General features: G+C 36.4%; 1 protein-coding gene across 2 annotated transcripts in view; it reads left to right on the forward strand.

Moving 5' to 3' along the window:
- Positions 1-24639, forward strand: part of card11.L (caspase recruitment domain family member 11 L homeolog) — a 58672-nt gene that overhangs the window by 23068 nt on the left and 10965 nt on the right. Inside the window, exons 8-20 of one of the 2 annotated variants that reach the window (XM_041576554.1) lie at positions 1318-1515; positions 1624-1842; positions 3106-3154; positions 5908-6023; positions 7716-7819; positions 7914-7951; positions 9207-9339; positions 10895-11090; positions 11536-11662; positions 14016-14256; positions 17845-17941; positions 18758-18853; positions 20488-20616. In XM_041576554.1, the coding sequence (XP_041432488.1) occupies positions 1318-1515; positions 1624-1842; positions 3106-3154; positions 5908-6023; positions 7716-7819; positions 7914-7951; positions 9207-9339; positions 10895-11090; positions 11536-11662; positions 14016-14256; positions 17845-17941; positions 18758-18853; positions 20488-20541 (1668 nt within the window). In that variant the 3' untranslated portion in view covers positions 20542-20616. Of the gene's footprint in view, positions 1-1317; positions 1516-1623; positions 1843-3105; positions 3155-5907; positions 6024-7715; positions 7820-7913; positions 7952-9206; positions 9340-10894; positions 11091-11535; positions 11663-14015; positions 14257-17844; positions 17942-18757; positions 18854-20487; positions 20617-24271; positions 24390-24639 lie in introns of those variants that run through there. The other variant, XM_018236247.2, reaches the window with a different exon arrangement.

The following is a 24639-nucleotide window of genomic DNA, read 5'->3' on the forward strand; positions in this document are numbered from 1 at the left end:
GTGTTACGTATTTATATACATTGTGAAGAGGATGTGATTACATTATTATATCCTATATTTTATCAGTTTCCACAGAATGTTGTCTGTCTGTATGCTCAAATTGTGCATTCCAAAAGGATGAAGTAAAGACGGTTTAAATAATTTATATAGTTGAAGTAAAGTTTAGCTTATGCTAAAACTAAAACGATATAATAGGGTTTGTAATTATTACTTAGGGTGACAAGTCTCCTTTAATTAGAGACTGTGCATTTACCAGAGATGACACATTGTACTGCCCTGTTCTGCTCAATAATTTTCCCAATGGCCACTTGGCTACAGTAGCAGGAAAAAAGTAGAGGAAGCATGCAATATGCTTGTAAATACTTCTACCAAGTCTTTTTATGTATCCTAATTAGATACATGGTTAACTTTTTTTTAGGTTCTGTGTAAAACTGATATGCTTTTGTCATTTTTATATTAATCCAAAGTCAGATACCTGGTGCAGGTATTTGATTAATTATGTTAAATGCTTGGGACCTCAGGATTTCCGGATAAGGGTTTGTTTAGTAGTTTAGATGCAAATAATTACACCTAATAGAATTGTCTTGCCATCAGCATGGCTTTATGATACCATTAAGTACAGGTGTGGGACCTTTCATCCAGAATGTTAGGGACCTGGGGCTTTCCGGATAAATTATCTTTCTGTAATTTAGTCCTTTGTACCTTAAGTCTAATATGAAATCATGTAAAAAAGTACAAGCTACTGTTTTATTATTACAGAGAAAAATGAAATCATTTTTTAAAATATTGATTACTTGGATAAAATGGGGTGGCCTTTCCATAATTTGGAGCTTTCTGGATAACAAGTTTCCAGATAATGGGTTATATACTGGGTTTTGGAGCTAGCTAAAGCTACCTAGTTGAGTCAGTGGAGGTGGAAACTGTGGATTTCAGTTTTCTGTTTTCCCTCTTCTGCTTGTCTGTTTTCTGTGAGACCCAAAAGCCATTGTTAGTGCCACTTAGTGTCTGTCTGTATTGCTCGTGGTGCACACTACTGCCGTTTTTTCCCTGATATATGTCTTTTTTTGCTTTTTTTTATTGATTTTAGTTTTGTTTAGTTTATTTGCTCTGTGCATCCCTTGTGGGTGTACAATACTGCTGATTTTCTTCTGATTATTCATGTTTGAATTGATTTTACTTTAGTAGCAACATTTTTGCTTCACATTAAAGTATTGTTTAATGAATCAAAAAATATCCCCGACATTTTAAAAATATTTGTGCATTGTTTCTTGTTTTGTGACATTCAAGATAATTCATTGCTGTATTTTTTTTGTGTAGGCATACAGATTACGCGATGAAGCACAGACACAGTACTCACAATGTCTAATAGACAAGGATAAGTATAGAAAACAGATACGAGAACTAGAAGAGAAAAGTGATGAACTTAGAATTGAGATGGTAAGGAAGGAAGCCCGAATTGTGAACCTTGAATGCAAACTAAGAAGATTATCTAAGGATGGTATTTTTTCAGATCAGGTACATTTCATTGTTATGCTTATATTGTTGATTTGTTTGTACTGAAAAACATTATAGGGGTGCAAATAACATACATTTTTAATTACTCTTTTTGCCTTTGCAACACAGAGTTTACCAAGAATCCTGCCTAACACAGTATTGACTAACTCAAAAGCAAGTGGTCAAGAAGCTGAAGATTCCTCAGATTCAGATGAATCACCAGATGATAATGAATTCTTCCTCCAGGATCCATCACAGAAAAAAAGAAGGATGAACCTGAAAGGCATTCCACACGTGTGTTCATATTTCAAAGATATTCCTTGTAATACAGTAGAGGAAAGAGGACTGGTAAGTGAGAAATAGATACTGGGATAGAGAGACTGCAGCTGCAAAAAGTGGGTAAATTGTAGCAGTTAAAAGATAAATGCCCCTTAATGGGCAAACAATTACAGCCAGTATGTGTAAATCACTCACCCGCCACCACTGATTACATAAAAGTGGACCCAATATAGAACCTTGAGGAATCCTGGTCCCGTTAAAAAAAATGTACCATTAACAATTTCTCTTGGTACATGATCATCTACCCAGTTCTCTATACATATGCGAAGAGCTTCAACAGTCCAGTGGTTTATAACCAACTGTTTATGTGACACTGTACATCATAGCTTATGATTTAGTGCCTCCCAGCATGAAACAGGTTTGTTTTTTAAGGACATGTAAACTTCAAAAAGATACTTTGCCTTTTACTTTTATGGCTAGATTCTTTTGAGTGCATGCTCATTGTCACATATTGGATTTAATCTACTCGCCTTGAGTCTAGGTTTGTGGCTGTGTGCCGAAACCCAAGATTCTACTGCTGAGTTGTCCACTTACCAGTATCTACGGGATTGTTTCTTGATCTTAAAGAGGTTGTTCACCTTTACATGTTAGTATGATGTAGAGCAGGGATCAGGAACCTTGGCTCTCCAGCTGTTAAGGAACTACAAGTCCCACAATGCATTTGCCTTTAGACTCCTTCAAAAGGCTCCTTCATTGCATTGTGGGACTTGTAGTTCCTTAACAGCTGGAGAGCCAAGGTTCCTGATCCCTGATGTAGAGAGTGATATTTTGACACAATCTGCACTTAGTTTTCATTTTTTATTATTTGTGGTTTTTGAGTTGTTTAGCTTTTTATCCAGCAGCTATTCAGTTAGCAATTTCAGCAATCTGGTTGCTAGGGTCCAAGTTACCCATGTACTGATTTGAATAGGAGACTGGAATATGAATAGGAGAGGCCTGAATAGAAAGATAAGCAATTAAAAGTAACAATAACAATAATTTGTAGCCTTACAGACCATTTGTTTTTTCAATGGGGTCAGTGAAGAAGAAGGCAAATAATTAAAAAACTATAATAAAAAAAAAGTGAAGAATGAAGAACAATTGATAAGTTGCTTAGAATTAGCCATTCACCATAATCCTAAAAGGCAAAAAAGGTAATAAATTAACAAATAAAATAAATAATAATGTTATGGTTTTGCTTAAAACATATCTTTTTTTTAATGTTGTATATTACTCGATGATGTTTATTTTTTTTAAAAATTTTCATTTATATTTTGTAAATTGCTTTTATAGGTCTCGAGGATAAAGTCTCCAGTTTCAGAGAGACGGACTGATTTACAAGGTAATTGCCATTCCCTGTATACATTTTCAGAACACAAGGCATAGGCCATACCATGCTCCAATACATGTGCTGTTTTTTTTCTAAGGTAAGCTTGAAGATGTGAAGGTATTTGTGTTTTTGATAAAATATAAATTAAGTTGATTCAATTAAATTAATGAATAAATCAATTAAGAATCAATAAATGAAGACCAGTTGGAAAAATTTGCTCCCAGAACATTGTGTCATATACTAAGGGCCTTATTTATCAAAATAGGCTTATCCAGGTCCTGCCAAGTGTTGCTAATAAAGGCATTTTTATTCAACAAAGATTTGTGGTGCTGTACTTAGAGTTCTACCTTATCTATCAAAATCCAAATTCTTCTAATTATTTTAATTAAAAAAGTCAGACCAATCTAGAATCCACGATTGGACCTTATTTATTATTTAAAAAGCACAATTTAGTCGGATTGGCAATAAACATGAAAAGATCAAGCGAAAATCTAAATAGTACGATTTTTTTGGAATTTTTCCCGAAAAGCCCGGATTTTTGCCCAAAAAGTCCAAAATAGTCGGACTTTTGGGCTAATTCCAGTGTAGACCACAGAAAATGACAAATAGGATAGGGACCACTCCCACTGACTTATCTACAACCTAAGTAGTTCTGAGATGCCGGATTTTCACATTCTAACTTTTCCCATGCCTGGGGTATAATACATTTTTAAAAATTCGAGTTTTTTTCCATAAATTTTTTTTGGATTTTATAGTAAAAAAAAACAAAAACTAGGGTAAGGCAGACAGAAGAGGTTCATGCCCAGGGCCCGACCCTACTGTTGTGCAATAGCCATGTGCCTCTTCTGTCCACCCCTAATTCCAGCCCTGGGCAAGACTGAAAGTATTTCAGAAATTAGATTTCAACAGTTAGAAAACAAAATCAAAAATTGGTTGCTATGAGTCACACTGAAAATGCTTGACGGCAGTATATACAAAGAAAGTTTAAGCAGTAATTTTGTCCAGCAACAAAGGTAAGTCTACTGTGCATTCTACTCAATGCTAAAAGCCTTCACAGTGCTATACCTACCCATAGTGTAAATACACACAAACGTATACTAGGGGGCTTGTATGGGGTGCCATTATTCCCAAGTACATTTTGTTTATAAAAAATACATTCTGTTTACAACGATATCCCCCAGTATGTTTTTTGTCTCAAAATTAATTTCTCACACATGATATTGTGGCCATATACATTGGACAATAATAAATGAAAAATGGCAATAAAAGCCATCTTGTTAATAATGAGTACAAAATTAAATTAAAGCATATTGTAATATCACAAGCTATATTCTGTAAATGTAAATCATGCATTCTGTCTCTCAAACTATATTTTGTCTCTCAAATGTATAAAATCCACGTAACAGAACCAGACAGTGATTACTTTACATTACTTACAGAATGACTTATGTAGTATGATTACAAGGAAAAATATTATTCAGTCAATATATAGTTGAACTTGTGTTCGGCACCACATCAGTTGATGCCCTTCCATGGGGTAATGTTCATGATTTATGAAAGCTGCAAGTTGCTAAACCTATTGTGAATTCAGATAGAAAAATACATGTGCCCTGCTGTTTTACAATAACTTTTATATATCTATTCGATTTACTGAGGATTCTGAAACATGAAATAATTTTGTCTGTCTAAACGCTGAGTACCTGTTTCTGTGTAAAAGAGGCAGCCACTACTACCGAAAGAGCAATCACTTTAACACACTTATGTTAAAATAAACGTTAACAAAATCTAAAATGTTGTAAATGACTAGCATATGCCAAGCTATACAATTAAATTATAATTCTAATTTGCTTTATTTAAATGACAAAATATCACAAAATTCATTATGTCAACATAACACGAGTTCCACAAAAAATTGTGAAAAAATTGTCAGTCAATATACTGAACCAATAAGAAGGAAGTATACTAAATAACCAATAGCAAGCATTCTTTAAATGTGTCCAATTTGCTGGTCTGTTTTCCCACTATTTTCTACTTCCATTTGTTACAATTTCACACATATGTAATCTTGGCAGTATACATAGGAAAATATTGAATTAATAATTTCAAAATAAAAAACAATTGGATGATAATTATAATAGTGTATTGACTCAATGATTCTGTTGGCATAAAATTAATATAATGTGTCTGGGTATATTGTAGCTGAGAATTGATTTTCTTCTTTTTTTATGTAAAGGAGTAAATTATAAATATTATAACATGAGGTGTTAGTTGCACAGTTAATATTGGACTGAAAAAAGACAACATTCCATCAAATTCCACCCCTCCAAATGACCCCTAGCCAAACACATCCACGCACACACCCACACAACTGTACAGTATTTAATGATCCAAGTATACTTTATTTATTATTGGTGAGACCACATAATGGTGCAGCACACAGGATGAGGCAAATAGCCAAGTCATACTTATCTGGGTCAGGACAAGCAGCACATGTTCAGATGCAAGCAGTGGCGTAACTAGATGTTGCTGGGCCCCACAGCAAATTAATTTTAGGGCCCCAAACATATCCAGTGTTTGTCCGGTTTTACCAATATATGTTCAAATTGCTCATCAATGAGAGCCTCATGGGGCCCCCTGTACCTCCTGGGCCCCCCTGCAGCCGCAGGGTCTGCTTCCTCTGTAGTTACGCCCCTGGATGCAAGGGTATCAGGCCAAGGTCTGATTGACAAATTCATGTAAATGATGATTTCCATTTATTTTTCTAGATTTCAGAGGATGCAATGACAGCAGAACAGATTTCAAATATTTTAATCCAGACAACATCTTCTGTTTGACGGATCAGCTGAATGACACTTTTAGTGGCATTGACTGTGCCAATACAGTAAGTAAAAATACATATTTTAATGTTGCAAAAGACCAATCTAAGTCAGTGAAGGCTACTTACACTATATCAATAGTCCTTCTTAAAAAGTATCCTATACGTGAACTCACAAAATGTGTAACATGCCTCTAAGGGTAGGACTACTTGGACATTTTCGGCGTGATCCGACGCACTGCGACAAAACGCCTGCGACAAGTCGCATGCAACAGAAATAGGTAAGAGATAGATAGAAATGTCGGATGAAGTCGCAGTGTTGATGTGACGCGACACGACTGTCGGATCCAGACACCGCATACTATGTCCCAATGTAATACTATTTTCTTCATCCTATCATTACAGGAAATATATTCACTTACATAGTACAGGGATATCTAAAAAGTTAATTTGTTGTGTACTATTATTCAAAGTTAACTGCACAGGACTATCTAGAGTGTTTAACTCACTTGCAAATTCTATTAATGATTGTTCATGGCCTGTCCTTATAAAAACAGACCATCTATATAGTGCCTATAAAAGGCCCCATATTTACAAAATAACTGATGTCCATATATATGCTGCATCTCTTATTCCCACATAAGAGCATTGGTATAAGTAGGTGCTACTCATGACCCAGGGCCGGAACTAGGGGTAGGCAGAGCAGGCACGTGCCTAGGGCGCAAAGCTGGGGGGGGCGCCAGGCATGTACCTGCTCTGACGCCTACCCCATTGTCCGGTCCTGTCTTTCGCCGACTGCCATGGATAATTTCTTGTAATAGCGCTTCTGCGCATGCGCGTTTGAGCGCAGTTTCGCACATGCGTGTTTGAGCACAGTTTCACGCATGCGCACCCAAGTGTGCGATCAGCCGGCGCCGTGCCCAGCCAGGTTGCCTAGGGCGCCTGGCTGGGTTGGCCCGGCTCTGTCATGACCCCATATCTGTCAAAATTTGAAGCACACTGGTGAGGTACACTAGATACAGTGCATAATTTTTTAAAAAAAAAACATTTTAATGAGTATAACATGTTATTTAATTTTTTATACATTTTTAAATCTTACACTTGATCATTGTAATTTACACTACAAAGAAAATGTGTATTTTAGTAAAATGCACGGTTGCTATGGTATATTTGATATAGCAACATGGTGGTCACTTTATGATTGATATATGAGACACCTAATGGATAGACTAGTGAAATGCACTTAAATATGTTTGGTAATTTGCATATTCAAAATAACTTTATTGAGGCATGAATTAATTGATTGCTTGATCTCGTTTTGACTCCATTTTCACAATGGTTATGGGTATTTAAGATTAGTAAAGTTACTATTTGTTATAATTGCTAAAAGGTCCTAATGTGGACCGAGTAGTATGGGAAATAAAGAGTTTTTTGTTTTAAATTGAATATAAGAAAATGCTAGTCCTTACCGACCATATTCATGCTTAACTGACCCTGCACCTTAATAAATCATTTGGAGTCGCGTGCGACACATTGACTTTGAGATATATATATACATTATCCCCAACAAAAATAACCCTTATGTTTTATTTAGCCTGTAAAATAAAACTTAAATAAGTATTCTTCTGTACCTATTTTATTTTATTAAAACACACAAGAAACTAATTTCACTGACAAAATGCAAAAATGTTTATTATTTTACATTGCACAGCGTTTATTTTTGTATTTTTCAAAATACATTTCATGTTAATTTTACAGAGTCACTTTAAAAGTAGTCGTCAAAGCATTATATCAACAACGCCAGAACCACCAGGGAGTGACTCCATCTTAAGACGCAATAAAGAAGATGGGCTAACACCCAGGTTGCATTTACTTTAAATATTAGAAACATAAATTATGGTATCAATAGATAAAGAAAAAATAACATTCGATTTTCATAACTTTTCTGTTTAACAGTGTTAATGATGAAGATAGTGAAAGTTTCGATCTAGATGGTAAGTCATATTTTCTTCAAAAAATTATGCAACATAACATTGATCAAGAGAGGATTATCTAACCCAGGGTTATCTGCCAAAAATTGTAGAGGCATGATTCTGGGTTGTTCCATGTTCAAGGGTCTGCCAGTTTTTTTTTTTCTAAAACCCAAAAGCTCAGTTGTTTCTGACTTAAAACACTGTTTTGAGGAGTGGCAGTATTGACACCTCACTATATAAATGCAAAGCAGGTATATCAATATAGTAAAGAGGCATGTCCATAAAGCTAAAACATTTTTAAACCATAGTGGTACCACATTAATTCCAATCTCTCTGCACCATGCCAGACCTCAAAGAATCTTGAATGATTAAGTAAAGTGGTTTGGCAATCACCAAACTAAGGTCTTTTCTGTTTCTTAATAGTTCTAATATATTACCATAAAACTTGGACTCTGTCAGCTTCTTTTACACAAATAAATATTTAACTCTCCTCCTATTTATAAAGTTCCTTTGTTACAACAGTACCAGCTTTGTACTTTTTATTCATAACGTGCTCATGCCTAATAATCATTTCTAAAATCATTAGTGTGATTAGAGGAGACCTGCAAAAGTGCAGCAATTTTTAGTTTACTTATTACAGCACAGTCAATTGAACATGATGAATGTTATTTTGTGAAATAAAATTCCCTATCAACACACAGGGGCAGATTTATCAAGGGTCGAAGTGAATTCAAGGGAATTTTCGAAGTAAAAAAATTTGAAGTAATTTTTTGGATACTTCGACCATCTAATAGGATACTATGACTTCGAATTTACTTTGATTCAAAGTAAAAATCGTTCAAATATTACAATATTCTATAATTGAAGTACTGTTTCTTTAAAAAAAAACTTTGACTTCAATACTTCGCCAAACTAAACCTGCCGAAGTGCTATTTTAGCCTATAGGGACCTTCTACAACCATTTTCGAAGTCTTCACACATCGAAGTAAAATTGTTTGATCGTACGCTAAAATCGTTTCAATCGTTCGATTCAAACTACTTAATCATTCGATCAAATGATTTTACTTTGAGCGTCGATGGCCAAATTCGGTGAAAAAACCTTCGACTTCGGTATTTGAAGTCAAAGTATTTTAATTCGATGGTCGAATTTCTAAGTATTTTTTACTTCGAAATTCAACCCTTGATAAATCTGCCCCATGAACTGAAGGGACACTGATAATCTACATTCAAACACAATCCCATTATCACTCACAATATTTTCATTTCTTCTATCAAGATGAAATTCAAGAAAGATGCTCATATGGGCCACCTTCAGTTCATTCTTCATCTTCTTCACACCAGTCAGAAAGTTTGGACAGTTTTGACCTTGAACAAATTAGTTCAATTTTCAGAAAGCTTTCTTTGGAAAGGTACGTACTGCAAGAACAAGACTCAGTTTGTAACAGAATTTGCAAAAATAGAAATAAAAAAATAATAAGATAATAAATCAGTGCATTGAGTAATCCTAAATAGTATGCTTATAGTAGTCATTACTGTGAAGGTTTAAAACAACATTCCTATGTATTTATCAATACTCTCAGGGTGAGATTGCTGTTGGAGAAATAGAATGGGTGAGTGATATTTCCTACATAATTAAACTGGCTTGTGTAATTTAAAATTTAATACCAATACAAATACAATACAAAAGGTCAACAAATAAATTCAGCTTTAGAATAACAAAGTAGTATGTGCCATGGGGAAATCTTAAATAGAAAATTGTCATTTTAATAACTAAGGGCTGCCCCTTTGGGATCCTACAATTCGCAGTGCAGACAAAAAACCAAGGGCACACAAATGTTAGGTCACATCAGCCAATTAATGGACAAAGTTCTGTCTTTAACTCCCACACGTCTTCCTGTTACAGATTATGTCCTATCAGGTGGTTACTGAGGCAGCACACAGACCATCAAAAATGGTGGCTCAAACTAAAAGATGTAAAAGGGCAATATTAACTGATATATAAACTGATATATATTACTGATCTATATTCCAGGTCTTTAATAAGCCACTTATATATACTACCTGTTGGTTGAATATTCATTCTGTGTGTATACTTTTCCTAAGTTAAGGTTGCCATACATTGGCGGTGTCGCCAACCGAGCGGATCTCTCCCCGATATGCCCATCTTGAGGTGGGCGATATCAGGCTGGTCCGATCGGGCCCAATGATCGGATCATAACAAGGGTAAACGGGCGGTCGGAACTCTGGACTGCATCAACGGACAGATACAGTCTGCGATCCAATGGGATTTTTAGTCCTGGCTGACTTTCGGCCAGATAGCAATCTGGGAAGCCTGTCGGAGGGCCCCATACACGGGCTAATAAGCTGCTGACTCGGTCTGTCGGCAGCTTTTATCAGCCCGTGTATGGCCACCTAAATTTTGTCAAATTTACAAAAAACAACTCAAAATTTAAAATCTACAGATTCTTATCTCATTCCATAAAAATAAATGCCCCAGGTATCCTGATTCGGCTACTAACCTTGTGCTTTAATACTTGTATCTATGGTTACAACATAAAAAGAGCATAGTGCCAATGTGCCATAGATATTAAGGTTTCAGTTGGCATATTGATATTTACATAGCAATGAACTGTGTGCCAGCCCTAAGAGGTTTAGAAAATAGTTTCATTGTGTATCATTTATGCAATCTCAAAATTAGGCAGTATATAATACAAATTTCAATTGCATGTTATAAAAAAAGTATATAACAGCCTTCACATTCATTCTTTATAAACAGAGTTGTGCTATTATTGCTGCATAGGTTCCCGGCAATTGATTTATCTTAGGTGTATATGCTACATTTACATTTTTATCGATGAAAGTTTATTCATACTGATGTGTAAAACCATGTTACAATGATTTCTTGTCCAATTTTATATTCAAAAGAAATTACATCTCAAATTAAAATAATTTATCTTGTTTCAGACCATTCCGCCCATCTGTTACATCAACAGGACATGTAAGACACAGTACTGTACAAACTATTACATTAAATGGAGATGATCTTATGTCAGAAATTTCAATTGTTGGAGGAAATGAAAGAGGCATTTTTATCAGCAAAGTTCAACCCGGTTCTAATGCAGAAAAAGCCTCCCTAAAAGAGGGTTTCCAGCTATTTTTGGTAAGCACACTAATGATTTTCTAAGAAATCTGATGCGTGGAAACATTCACACGTAAGCAATAGCAGACGTTATTTTTGTGTGTGCAGAAAACAGCTGCACAAAGCTCCTGCTGGCCTCCCAAATCATGGTTATATAGTAGTAACAACAGTAGTTAACAGGGTGGGACTAAACAATAGAGGGCTCACCAAATCACACAGTTTCAAAGTATATATATATATATATATATATATATATATATATATATATATATATATATATATATATATATATATATATATATATATATATATATATATATAATATATATATATATATATATATATATATATATATATATATATATATATATAACAAAATATTTTCAGACAAACATTGAATGTAGAATATTACCAGTGGGATAAATAAGCCATACTGATATTTCTTGTTTTTCTTTTTGCCCTGCAGTTAGATGGATTCATCAAAAGCAAAAAGCAGCGTATTTCATTAGATTCCTGTACTAAAGAAGAAGCGCATTGGTCAATACAAAGATGTAATGGATCAGTTACCATACATTACAGATTAAACATGGAAGGTAATAGTTTCTTCATACTCAATTTAAAACATAGGATGTGTTTCATTTTATTTTGTTTACTTCTAAGCTATCTTGAAGTGCTGTGATGACCTTTCAGTCAATAACTATGGGGCCTAAACAATGCTTTGTATAGCTGATGAATTGTACTCGGTTGAACCTGTCAAGACAGGTCCTAGCAACAGTTAAATGTAGGTTTCACATGACTTTATAAAAGTAAGGCAATGAATTTGTAGTTTAGAACTAGTTGGTCCTGTTTACATTCAAATAATCTTTAAATGCCTACCAAGTTATTAATAAAAATAATTCTAAAATAGCCCTAACAAGGCATCTTCTGAAATACTACGTATAACCTGAGTTGTTAGAGGATGCCCTGTTATCTGATATCACACCAGGGACATACATCTAGGTTTACTTACAAACACATTAGAATACAACTGGAGAACTTAGTGTTCTCCAGGAGTATATTGACGTGACCTTAAAGAAAGATATCATCAGGCCAACCACATCTTCAGCAGGAGCTTGCATTTTTTTAGTTGAAGCACCATTTCCTTTTTTAAACAGGCTTATAATATTATTCACACCAGGGAGTGGAATGAGTGAAAACCATCGTTACGCACTAAGCATGGACACTTTTAATATCTAGTCAAGCCTTTAGGGTTCTGTAATTCCCCAGCAATCTTTCAAAACTTCACAAATTATATCTTCAGAGATATCCTAGATACCTTTGTTGCAGCATATCCTAACAATATTTATGGTTACACCTCCTATATGAAAGAGGTGTTTATTTTCTTATGTCTTCATAATCTGGTAGTAAGGGTAAGTGTGAATTTGAAAGAGAAACCATTGAGTTTCTTGGTTTTATTTCCACTAACGTAATATTGTGGACTCTAAGAAAGTCTTAGCAGTCTTGGACTGGCTCACACCAATTGACCACATAGCAGTGGAAAACACACTTTAACCATAATAAATAGATAAACTTCCTCAATTCAAATTTCTGTTTATAAAGTCACTTTTATAATAAGGCACAAAACCTAGACAATTATTTTATACATGCAGTTCAGAGTGAGTCAATGTGTACGAGCAGATATTTTTACTAGTTTTTCCAAACCCCTCTGTTTCCTGTTGCATCCTGGATACCCTTCTCTTTATACCCATCTGGTATCAGTGGGTGATGTTTTAAATAGGTGTGTGCTTATAAAAAAAAAAATGCTAAGTTAATTTATTTGTGATTAGAGAATTAAAGGTAAACTCGGGTTTATTTGGGTGATAACAGCTATTCATGAGACACTTGGGGGCACATTTACTTAGCTCGAGTGAAGGATTCGAAGTAAAAAAACGTTGAATTTCGGAGGTTTTTTGGGGTACTTTGACCATCGAATAGGCTACTTCGACCTTTGACTATGACTTCGACTTCGAAATCGTTCGACTATTCGACCATTCGATAGTCGAAGTACTGTCTCTTTAAAAAAAAATGTCACTACCTACTTCGGCACTTTAAACCTACCGAGCATCAATGTTAGCCTATGGGGACCTTCCCCATAAGCTTTCAATGCTTTTTTTGATCGAAGGAAAATTATTCGGTCGATGGATTAAAATCCTTCGAATCATTCGATCGAACGATTTTTCCTTCGACCGTTCGATCGAAGTATTTGCGGTAAATCCTTCGATATTCGAAGTCTAAGGATTTTATTTCCATGGTCGAATATCGAGGGTTAATTAACCCTCGATATTCGACCCTTAAGAATTTGCCCCTTGTAGTAGAGAATAGATAAAAAAGGATTTGGTGTTTTATAACCTTTATCAACATAGTTGCTCTATTTTGAACTTTTTTGGATCAAGTGTACAAGGTACAGTTTTATTATTACAGAACAAAAGGAAATCATGTTTACAAATTTATATTGTTTGGATAAATGGCGTCTATGGGGGATGGCCATTCAATAATTCGAAACTTTCTGGATAATGGGTTTCCGGATAACAGATCCCATACCTGTACTAGTAAAGACTATTAAAGAACACTATTGACAAATCACAAATACATTTCATGCTGTGTAGTGGGATTAACAATGATTTTACCTGTACAACTAGTTTTCTTAAAATGTGATTTTTCAAACATAGGGCCAGATTCCGTTCATTCGGAAAATTTTATCTCCCAATTCAGTGCTATCTAGTTTAACCCCCTGTAGACTCCTGTGGTGTTTTCTCATGATAAACAATTAAATAATTAAATCTGGTCCATGCTATAATATGTACAGATCTCTGCACTGTATATTTTTTTAGGTCTTTTAGATATTTTTGTTTTAGGGAATAATTTAATATTCACTGACATTTGTTGCAATTTTTTTTAACATTTTAGCATATAGAAAATTAATCACTGATCTAGAAGAAGGGAAGATTATTTCTGGAGATTCCTTCTACATACGTTTAAATCTAAACATCTCAAGTCAGTGGGACAGTTGCTCGCTGTCTCTTCACTGTGATGAAATTGTTCATGTCCTTGACACTATGTACCAGGGAAAGTATGAATGGCTATGTGCAAAAGTTGATCCGTTTACTGACCGGAATTTGGAAGAAGGCACTATTCCCAGCTATAGCAGGTATGTGTTCATTAGCTTTTGTTTTAATATGATACGATCTTATTCTTGGAAGGAGCAGAAAACATTGAGAGTAAAGCTTCCCATAGACGCGACGATTTTTCTTGCCGAACGACCGATAGTGAAGTCCGACCAATCCTTCGAAATTATCAATGCAGTTAGTGGGATTTGAACGATCGTACATCTTACGATTTTTCGGCCGACATGTATCGGGAAATTGATCGGCCAGGTCAAAAAATCTCTATCGGTCCCAGTGCAATCTATCTATGTTTGCAAGGCCAAGCAGGCAGCTCCCCTTTGTTTTCCTGGCAAATTGGTCTTTTTAGTTGATGCTCAATTCGTACGATCATTCCGAGAAAATCGTGGTCTCACGATGAGGATCGGATCTTTTAAAAATCTCAACATCTATGGCCAGCTTAAGTTGTTAATTGGGAAACTGAATATTTTTCTGAATACTTTTCTCCGGTATAAAAAGTAAAAAAGTTAGCCATTTCACTGTCAGCCAGTTTTTCCACAAAAAAACAATTCCTGCCAAGCAACTGGTAATTATTTTCCACTTAAGTAACATTTTAAAATCCATGATAGCATGGAATTCATAGATTTTTTTTCTGGCATGATCTGAACTTTTGTTTTGCGTTAAAAAAAAAAAATAGTTTATATTTTGAGTTTATTCTGATTGACAAAAATAGATTACTTTAGAAAAACCTTATTCTTAGTATAAAGATAACAAAAATGTGAAGGCAACCAACTTATTTAGACCAGGAGACACCCCTAAAAATATATTTCCATCAGAAGAAATGAGTAGATGATTTAAAGTGACTGTGCATCAGTGTATTGTTAGTAACTGGATGAGAAATGTGTTATAAGAAAATGTATGGTGTATATGAGCTGGAGTATATAGATGGGGGGCATCATGAGACATTTGAATAGAATAATCTATTTGGTAAATGCAAATGCTAACTCACCATTCCCAAAGGATGGCTCATTAACTGTGGACTGTCTAACATTATAATTCCCTATTTTATTTATAAAATAATGTTTCTTTTTATTTTTGCTCTTTGTAATCCCATTATTATATTCCTCTCCTATCATTTTTAAGTTTCTCTTTTCTATCTGTACTTTTCACCCTCCATTTAACAAATGAATATTTTATACCATAACCTCCATTCCTACCATCGTTTTCTGCTGTGTAGGTCTGTAAAAAGTTTTGGTTTGGTTATCGTCTTGTTGTTTCTTTGGAAATAATAATGTTGTAGCCAAACTATTGTGGCCTGCACAAATTGTTCTCAACTGAGGTACAAAAATCTGAAATCCCAAACATGGGTTAGGCACTCATTATCAAATGGTTTCTGCACATACACCTTTCACATACCCTTGCACCTTCCATAAGTGCAAAATATCTTTTAGGTTACATCCAATCCCATGAATTCCCTTCCATTCTTTATGTTCCTTTTTTCCTACATCGTGGGTTTCATAGTAACATAGTAAGTAAGGTTGAAAAAAGACACATGTCCATCGAGTTCAATCTTTTAGTTTTTTTCTTTTTAATCTGCCTAACTGCCAGTTGATCCAGAGGAAGGCAAAAAAAACCCATCTGAAGCCTCTCCAATTTGCCTGAGAGGAAAAAATTCCTTCCTGACTCCAAAATGGCAATCGGACTAGTCCCTGGATCAACTTGTACTATGAGCTGTTGACCATAACCCTGTATTCCCTCATTTGCTTAAAAGCCATCCAACCCCTTCTTAAAGCTATCTAATGTATCAGCCTGTACCACTTATTCAGGGAGAGAATTCCACATCTTCACAGCTCTCACTGTAAAAAACCTCTTCCAAATATTTAGGCGGAAATTCTTTTCTTATAATCGGAATCGGTGACCTTGTGTCAGCTGGAAAGACCTACTGGTAAATAAAGCATTAGAGAGATTATTATGCAATCCTCTTATATATTTATACATAGTTATCATATCTCCCCTTCAGCGCCTCTTCTCCAGCGTGAACATCCACAATTTGGCCAGTCTTTCCTCATAGCTAAGATTTCCCATACCTTTTACCAGCTTAGTTGCCCTTCTCTGCACCCTCTCTAATACAATAATGTCCTGTTTGAGTGATGGAGACCAAAACTGTACAGCATATTCTAGATGGGGCCTTACAAGTGCTCTATACAGTGGAAGAATAACCCCCTCCTCCCGTGACTCTATGCCCCTTTTAATACAGCTCAAGACCTTATTTGCCCTTGATGCTGCTGAATGGCATTGCTTGCTACAGCCAAGTTTATCATCTACAAGGACTCCAAGGTCCTTTTCTATAATGGATTTGCCTAGTGCAGTCCCATTAAGGGTATAAGTGGCTTGGATATTCTTACATCCCAGGTGCATGACTTTACATTTATCAACATTGAATCTTATTTGCCACTTAGCTGCCCAGATTGCCAGTTTGAAAAGATCCTGTTGCAAGGATGCCACATCCTGGATGGAATTAATTGGGCTGGATAGTTTTGTGGCATCTGCAAACACTGATACATTAATTACAATACCCTCCCCTAAGTCATTAATGAACAAGTTAAATAAAAGTGGACCCAATACTGAGCCCTGAGGGACCCCACTAAGAACCTTACACCAAGTAAAGAATGTACCATTAACAACCACCCTCTGTACCCGATCCTGTAGCCAGTTTCCTATCCATGTGCAAACGATTTCATTAAGCCCAACAGACCTTAGTTTAGAAAGCAGTCATTTGTGGGGCACAGTATCAAACGCTTTGGCAAAATCCAAATAGATCACATCTACTGCCCCCCCCCACTGTCCAGCATCTTAAGGTGGCCATACATGGGCCGATAAAAGCTGACGATAGACCGAGTCGGCAGCTTATTGGCCCGTGTATGGGGCCCCCCGATGGACTTCCCTGATCGAGATCTGCCCAAAAGTCGGCCAGATCTCGATCGGATGGGACAAAAAAATCCCGTTGGATCGCGGCCGCATCTGTTCGTTGATGCGGTCCTGCGATCTGACCACCCGTTCCCATTTGTGAGTATCTGATCGCTGGGCCCTAGGGCCCACGATCGGATCAGCCCGATATTGCCCACCTCAAGGTGGCCATATCGGAGAGAGATCAGCTCGTTTGGCGACATCCCCAAACGAGCGGATCTCTCCATGTATGGCCACCTTTACTTACCTTATCATAAAAAGCAATCAAATTTGTCTGACATGACCTATCCTTCATAAAGCCATGCTGATTGCTGCTCATAATGCCATTCATTAGGACAAAATTGTGAATGTGATCCCTCAACAAGCCTTCAAATAAATTGCCCACCACAGATGTCAAACTTACTGGCCTATAATTGCCAGGCTGAGATGTCTAATGCCTGAGTTTCTTAGTAAACTTTTTGTAAGCCACGCTTTTTATATTTATCTTGGATTTCTTACCCTGCTGTTTCAACTTACCCCCCCCCCCCATTATACTTATTTAATGGATATTGAATTTTGCCATATTATTGGTTATCTGCTTAGAAAATAGGCATACATGTGCATTGGAAAACACCTTTATAACTCTGTATTTATGTAATACTTTTTTGTTGTTCTTTTTATTTACACAGGGCTCAACAAATATTTTTGGTCAAGCTTAAAAAATTATTGCACAGGGGCCACAGGGATGAAGCAGAAAATTCAAGTAGTACGTTGCGGGCTATGAGGGCAAGTATTTTTTGTGTTTTGTTCTTCTCTTTTGTAATGCACCTATGTCTCTTGTAATTTCATCAAGGAAAAATTAAACATCATTTTAAGACTCAATCTAAAGAAGTGCAAATAAACATTCAATGCAATAAGTTGTTTGTTCTTCAATGTGATGGGGTTTTAGCCTTTAAGGTTTGTTACATCAATAGTTAGCTTATAATTTATAAATTTACTGTCACAACCATTGGCCAGTTTGTACTGTCTTGTCCAGGGGCCACAACAGAATCTCAAGTGCCACTAGTCATCGTGTCTTGAGTAGAGACATAAAAGTAGGCATGTAGGCAGGTATAGCAGCAACTCAAAACTCAAAAAATCAGGCACTGGCATGGGTAGGGTTAAGTTAAGGTAGGCACTAGTTAGGTAGCAGGCATGGCTGAGGAAGATTTTGGCACAAGTAGAGTTAGCAGACAGGGAAGCAGACTTACTAGCAAGGCAGGGAAAAGTCATATTTAGTTTGATGAACACTTGACATAGACGTCGTCCTCAAATTGACATCACTGGTAATTAACAAAGTCTCTAGGGCCCATCAGAAAAAAATACCTTGAGGGTCCACTTCCACAACAAAGATGTAGATTGCTCATTTACACATTACTTACCATAAACATTTTCATATTGCTAACTTTGATTATACAGTGTTTTGCAGTTTTGTTATGGGGGTTACTAGTACTGTATTATGGAAGGGTCTTGCAAATACATAATTTTTTAGGGCTCATGAAAACAAGTGAGACATTCTGCATTGAGTTTTTAGTGGTGACATTGTTGTTCTGCATCTTGCAGAATACTCCACAGCCAGATGACATAACTGCCCAAATCGACACTAAGAGTGCTCCAAGACTATCCAGAGCAAGTTTTCTTTTCGGACAAATTTTGCAGGTGATTCAACATTTATCTGTCTTACCAATTTATTTGTGAGCTGTAGTATGAGTTTTGTTTGCTTTGCTTTAGTTTCCTGAATGTTATGTTGCGGTGCCAGTTATATTTTTTACATTGCTTCCAGCAACTCGCCATAAGTTTCATAAGAGCATTTCGCATTTTTTACACACTAATTTCTTTTTCCACTAAAACGTCCAAGATCCTATAAAAGTTTCTTAATAGTTGGCCAGAAAAATTCCACGATAAATGGCATAACTAGTGGGGAGCAGAGGGCCCACAAATGGAGGGATACCAGTAAGAATCCTTCTAACACTTACCTCTAAAATCCTGGAATGTATTGTGTTCTCCCATATTAATAATTTTCTACACACCCATAATCTGTTAGACCCATTGCAATCTGGTTTACAGCCTGCTCTTATGAAACTGCCTTTTGTAGAGTTACAGATGATCTTCTGGTTGCCAAAGGCCACTTTTCTATTCTAATCCTCTTTGAACTGATCACTTTGTTTCCTTAATCATGCTCATTAAGCCTGTCAGCTTGTTACATTGCTTGGGAGTAGTCTTGGGCTCATCACTCTCCTTCTCTGACCAAATTAACTTGGTCAAGACCTGTCACTTCTTACACAATATTGCCAACATCATCCATCCATCCCTTTCTTTAATAAGCAACAGCTGAGACGCTCATGCATATCTAGTATAGGTAAATCTAAAAAAAAACTGGACTTGAGTAATCAATGAAGACGTTTCACTACTCATCCGAGCAGCTTCTTCAGTTCAACTGACTGGTGTGGGAAGTTCTCAGCATATAAACTCATAAACTCATGCATGCTCTCATCCTATCCTGTCTAGACAAATGTAATCTTATAGTAACTGGCCTCCCCAACTTCTTTCTCTCCCCTCTACAGTCTGTGTTAAATACTGTTACCATAATTCTCCTCCTCCTATCCAATAAAGTACAGGCCCCTCCACATCCTTATCATGGCTTCCCATTAAATAAAGAATAACTCTTACAGTATAAACACCTGCTCATAAACTTCAAAATCTTTCATTGATCTGCACCTCACTACATCTCTTCTCTTATGTTTCTCTCCATATGTTGCTTGCAGACCCGTCAGTTCCTTTTAGAGAAACTGCTTGGTCACTCCCCCCCCCCCCCACACACACACACACATACACACTGCTTGCCATCTTAAACCTTTCTTCCTTGCTGCTCCTTATATTTGGAAATTCCATCCAGGGGATTTCTAGGGGAATGTTAATAGTGTATTTGTCATTAGGTGATAATTTGAATTAATTTTTTGATAAATATGCTTCTAAAAATCCCATAGGAATGCATATAAAGTGGGTGAGTTTTTCTGTGGTAAACTCTAATCATATTGATAAATCAGTTCCTTATCGCTTAATCTTTAATGTACCTGTACTTTGTATTTATTTGCATTCATTATTGCAATGACCAATGTTTGTTTATTCATTTATTGTTCTGATGTACTGTGCTGTGTACATAATTAGTAGTATATAAAAATATACCTATCTACATACATACACAGTGCTGAAATGTCATCAAAGGTAATAGAGGGGGGAAAGTATAACTTTTCTGACTCTTGATTTTCCTTTCCTGGACAACTCCATGTCAGCATTTACAGGATCTAGGCCCATCCCACTGCTCCTATCAGAAAGGACCCTTCTAAAAGCTTTAAAAGTCCAACCCCACTCCCAATCCAGTATCTAGTGACATCCTTCAAGAAAACTACTGGAAAAGTGATGGAAATCTATTGATATGGAGTTGTCCAGGAATGGAAAATCATGGTAAGTATGAGACAATCATCCTTTTTCTTGTTCTGACTTGTCAGAACTAAATGGGACATAGCAAGCATCTGCAATTTGGGAGGTTAACCACATTTCAAACCCCCATCCCTCCCAGAAAAATTAAACTTTAATGGGTGAACATAGAAAGAAGAAGCTTCAATTGGAAGGTCCCTTGGAATTGGAGGACTGGGAAGCTATTTGGCGGAATGCCAAAACAGGGGTGACCTGTGTAAAGCAGAAAGAAAATATATACAAGGTGTTGATGCATTGGTGCATGACCCCTAAAAGATAAATGCAAATATCCCAGACCAGTGCTGGAGAGGATGCTCCAATATAGGGTCACTGTACCATCTACTATGGGCATGTCCAATGATTAATGGATACTGGGAAGAAGTACATAGATTAATAACAAAAGTGACCTGTAAAGATGTAGAAAAACACTCGGTGACCCTCTTGTTGGGAAAACCCATTGTTGGAAATTTCTAGCACCTCTCGGAAATTAGTGAACCATATATTGACTGTAGCTCATATTAGGATAGCAGCCAAATGGAAATCAGCAACTATTCCCACAATCATGGAACTCCATAAGAATCGTATCATCAATATGCATTTGAGAGTACTATTGCTCATATCCAAAACAGGACCCACAAATTTTTGGCTATATGAGCTCCATATGAACTCTTAGGGAAACCAGCTGACCTATAATAAGAACTTAGTAAAAAATTTATCAAAGTATGAAGGAAGCTACTACTATTCAAGGGTAATGGTTGACGATGTCTCTAGAGACTTAGTGATATAGCTGGTCCAATGGCCCAGTAAGATCCCCAGTTTAGCAAGGACAAACAAACAAATGCACTGAAAGAGTAAATAAAGGTAGACTAGTTGGTTTTGTTTAACATTTGTTTATTTGACTGTATGCGATTTTATTTTTTTAAAAATGGATAACATAAGATACTGACAATGCCATCATTGTAAATTGTGAAAGGGACACTGTGTGTACCGATAATATGAAGATTTGAAGGAGTGCGATCCAAAACTGGAGACGTGAGTGCACATCAGCGAACTGCCTGGCAGGTGTAACCGCTAGATCCGCTCTGGCCGCGGCAGACAACAATCCAAGGAAATAAGAGTTGCGGACACCTCCAAATTATGTCAACACGTGCGAACCGAAGTAGTTTAAAACAAATCCATCCATGTCGTCACGAAACGCGTTAAGCCTGTTTTTTCCCCTGCCCGCTACTTTTAACTTTGCCTAATAAAGATGGATTTGTTTTAAACTACTTCGGTTCGCACGTGTTGACATAATTTGGAGGTGTCCGCAACTCTTATTTCCTTGGATTGTACCGATAATATGCAATGTTTTTGTTATGCAATTGGTGTAACTGTGATTTTATCCAATAAAAATTTAAGTAACAAAAAAAAAGCTTCCGGTGCAGAACCTACCTAGAATAAAGAAAAATGCCTAATTAGAAGCAAAGTTCACACCAAAATAAAATTACTGACTGTGAACTCCAGCACTATCATTTAAATGGAGCGCTAACAAATGACTCTGTTAAAAGAGATGAGAGCAATAAAACAGAGTCGAAATTACTGCTACTTTCTGGCAAATAGACCATAGGGTCCTATTTACTATTGTTGTTGCTTTTTGGCACAATCAATCTTTAAGGAAACAATAATTTTAAACATTAAGACTTCTATTAAGATTTTGGCACACAGAATCTTTAAGGAAACCCCATATGAGGTTCCTTACTCATGCTGGGTTTTGAGTTGTAAAACCTCGGCTGGTGGTGATGGTGCTGCTCTTTGGGTGGAGAGTGACTAGAAGGTCAGAGGGATTTTAAACTAGGCATGGAAGGAAGCAGCGAGATGTTTTGTGGAAGGTGACACAAGGATCTGGGTATGGTAAGGAAAGATAGGGGAGAAGAAAAGGATGGATAGATATATGGCAGGGAGTACCATACGTCACATTTACAAAATATAATAATTGATTCCTGTGTTAATATATGTTTAATCATGCAAGAAGCTTCCTACTAAAATGGGAGATCTGGATCTTGATGAGATAATGTTGCATGACACATGATGCGGCAGAGATTATTGAAGGTTAAACCTGGTTTCAGAAGGATAGGTGAAAAAGAAAATGGGGGGGGAGGAGTGTGTCTGTGTGTTAAGCATGATTTTAAACCCAATGTTGAGGAAGAACTTATGAAGGAGAATGAGAAGCAAATTAATTGTAGGGGTATGCTACAGTCCACCTCATGTGAAGAGGAAGCTCTTTTTTTACTATTAGAAATGGCTGTAAGGTTGGGGCAAGCCTTATTAATGGGGGATTTTAATTACCCAGACGTTAAAGGAACAGTAACACCAAAAAAGTGTTTTTACATAATTAAAATATAATGTGCTGTTTCCCTGCCTGGTACAACTGGTGTGTTTGCTTCAGAAACTCTATTATAGTTTATATAAACAAGCTGCTGTGTAGCCATAGGGACAGCCATTCAAAGCAGAGGTTATATAGCAGATACCAGATGCATTCTGTAGAATCCCATTGTGTTCTATTACAGAGCTCATCAGTTATCTGCTAAGTAGCCTGCACCTTTTCTCCTTGTTTTAGCTTGAATGGCTGCCCCCATGGCTACACAACAGCCTAAACTATAGTTGTTCTAAAGCAAACACATACCTTATACCAATGCATAGCAACTGTACATAATGTTTTGCTTTATTTAAAACGCTTGTTTTTTTGGTGTTACTGTTCCTTTAACTAAAAAAATAATACTGCCCGCAGAGTTAATGAAAACAATTTCATTAATGGTGTGCATAACTTGAGTTCATGTCAAAGATTGCTGAGGACCCATCTACAAAAGGGTGTTATGTTGGATCTAGTTATCACTAACAACCCAGAATGAATTACAATTGTATAAGAGCATCTGGGTAATAGTGACTATAATATTATATTATTTAATGTTTATTGCAAAAAAGAATTCTGTGAAGCAGTTTTAGCTGCACAAACCACACAATTAACAATTCACTGCACTGGTGGTTCAGACGTCCCTCCACAACTTTGGCGAAGTCAATAGGAATATTTGTAAGGCTCCACACACTCAATCTGAATGCAGTTGGACAGGTTATACTGATTGACTTATTGATATACTGTAAAAGGTGTTGTTTGCACTTGCATGTTTATCCTGACGTAGGGACGGTTGCTCTCCTCGAAACGTTGATGCACAAGTGTTCACAATAAATGGGGTAAGCTTCCCCACTGCTTTTCTTCCTGATTCCCAAGAGGGCAGTTGGACCAGTCCCTGGATCCACTTTGTTTCCTAAAAGGAACACTTGTCTTGGAATTAAACTTTGATTTTGGATTCACTGGATAATGCCTAAAATATTTGCATCCACCAAGTGAATCAGGCTTTGCTAGTCCTTTAATGCATTATAGTTGGCCTACATTCAGTAATAGAAGGTGTAAAAATATCAGAACACCAGTTGTCTAATTTCTATCCCCTCTCAATGTTATCTCTCATGAAAACAGATTTAAAATTAGATTAAAAACTGAAACTTAATATATTAGACTAATATAATTTACAAGGTTAACATTCTCATTTTTCTATATATTTTTAGTTTGTTAACCGTTCTGAGAACAAATACAAACGGATGAACAGCAATGAGCGAGTGCGGATTATCTCATCTACTTCCACTTCACTTGAATCAATGAAGAATTTATTAGATAAGCCAGAAGGTATGTAACTGATCACTTAACTGACACATTTTTATTGTAAAGTGGTTCTATGTCTTTCCCATGGCACCAGCATGTGCAATAGAGGAGCGTAGTATTTGCTATGTATTAGCCATACCCTGGACAGACTGATCACCGGCAGGGACAGCTGAGAGAGAGTAACAATAGGTGAAGGCTTTAAAGGTGTCTTGGTTAAGGAATTCAGCCACAGTAAGTAGTTTTACTGCTGCCCATTCAGACATATTGTCAGATA

This window comes from Xenopus laevis, chromosome 9_10L, assembly GCF_017654675.1.
Source record: "Xenopus laevis strain J_2021 chromosome 9_10L, Xenopus_laevis_v10.1, whole genome shotgun sequence".
In the NCBI taxonomy this organism is placed as follows: Eukaryota; Metazoa; Chordata; class Amphibia; order Anura; family Pipidae; genus Xenopus; species Xenopus laevis.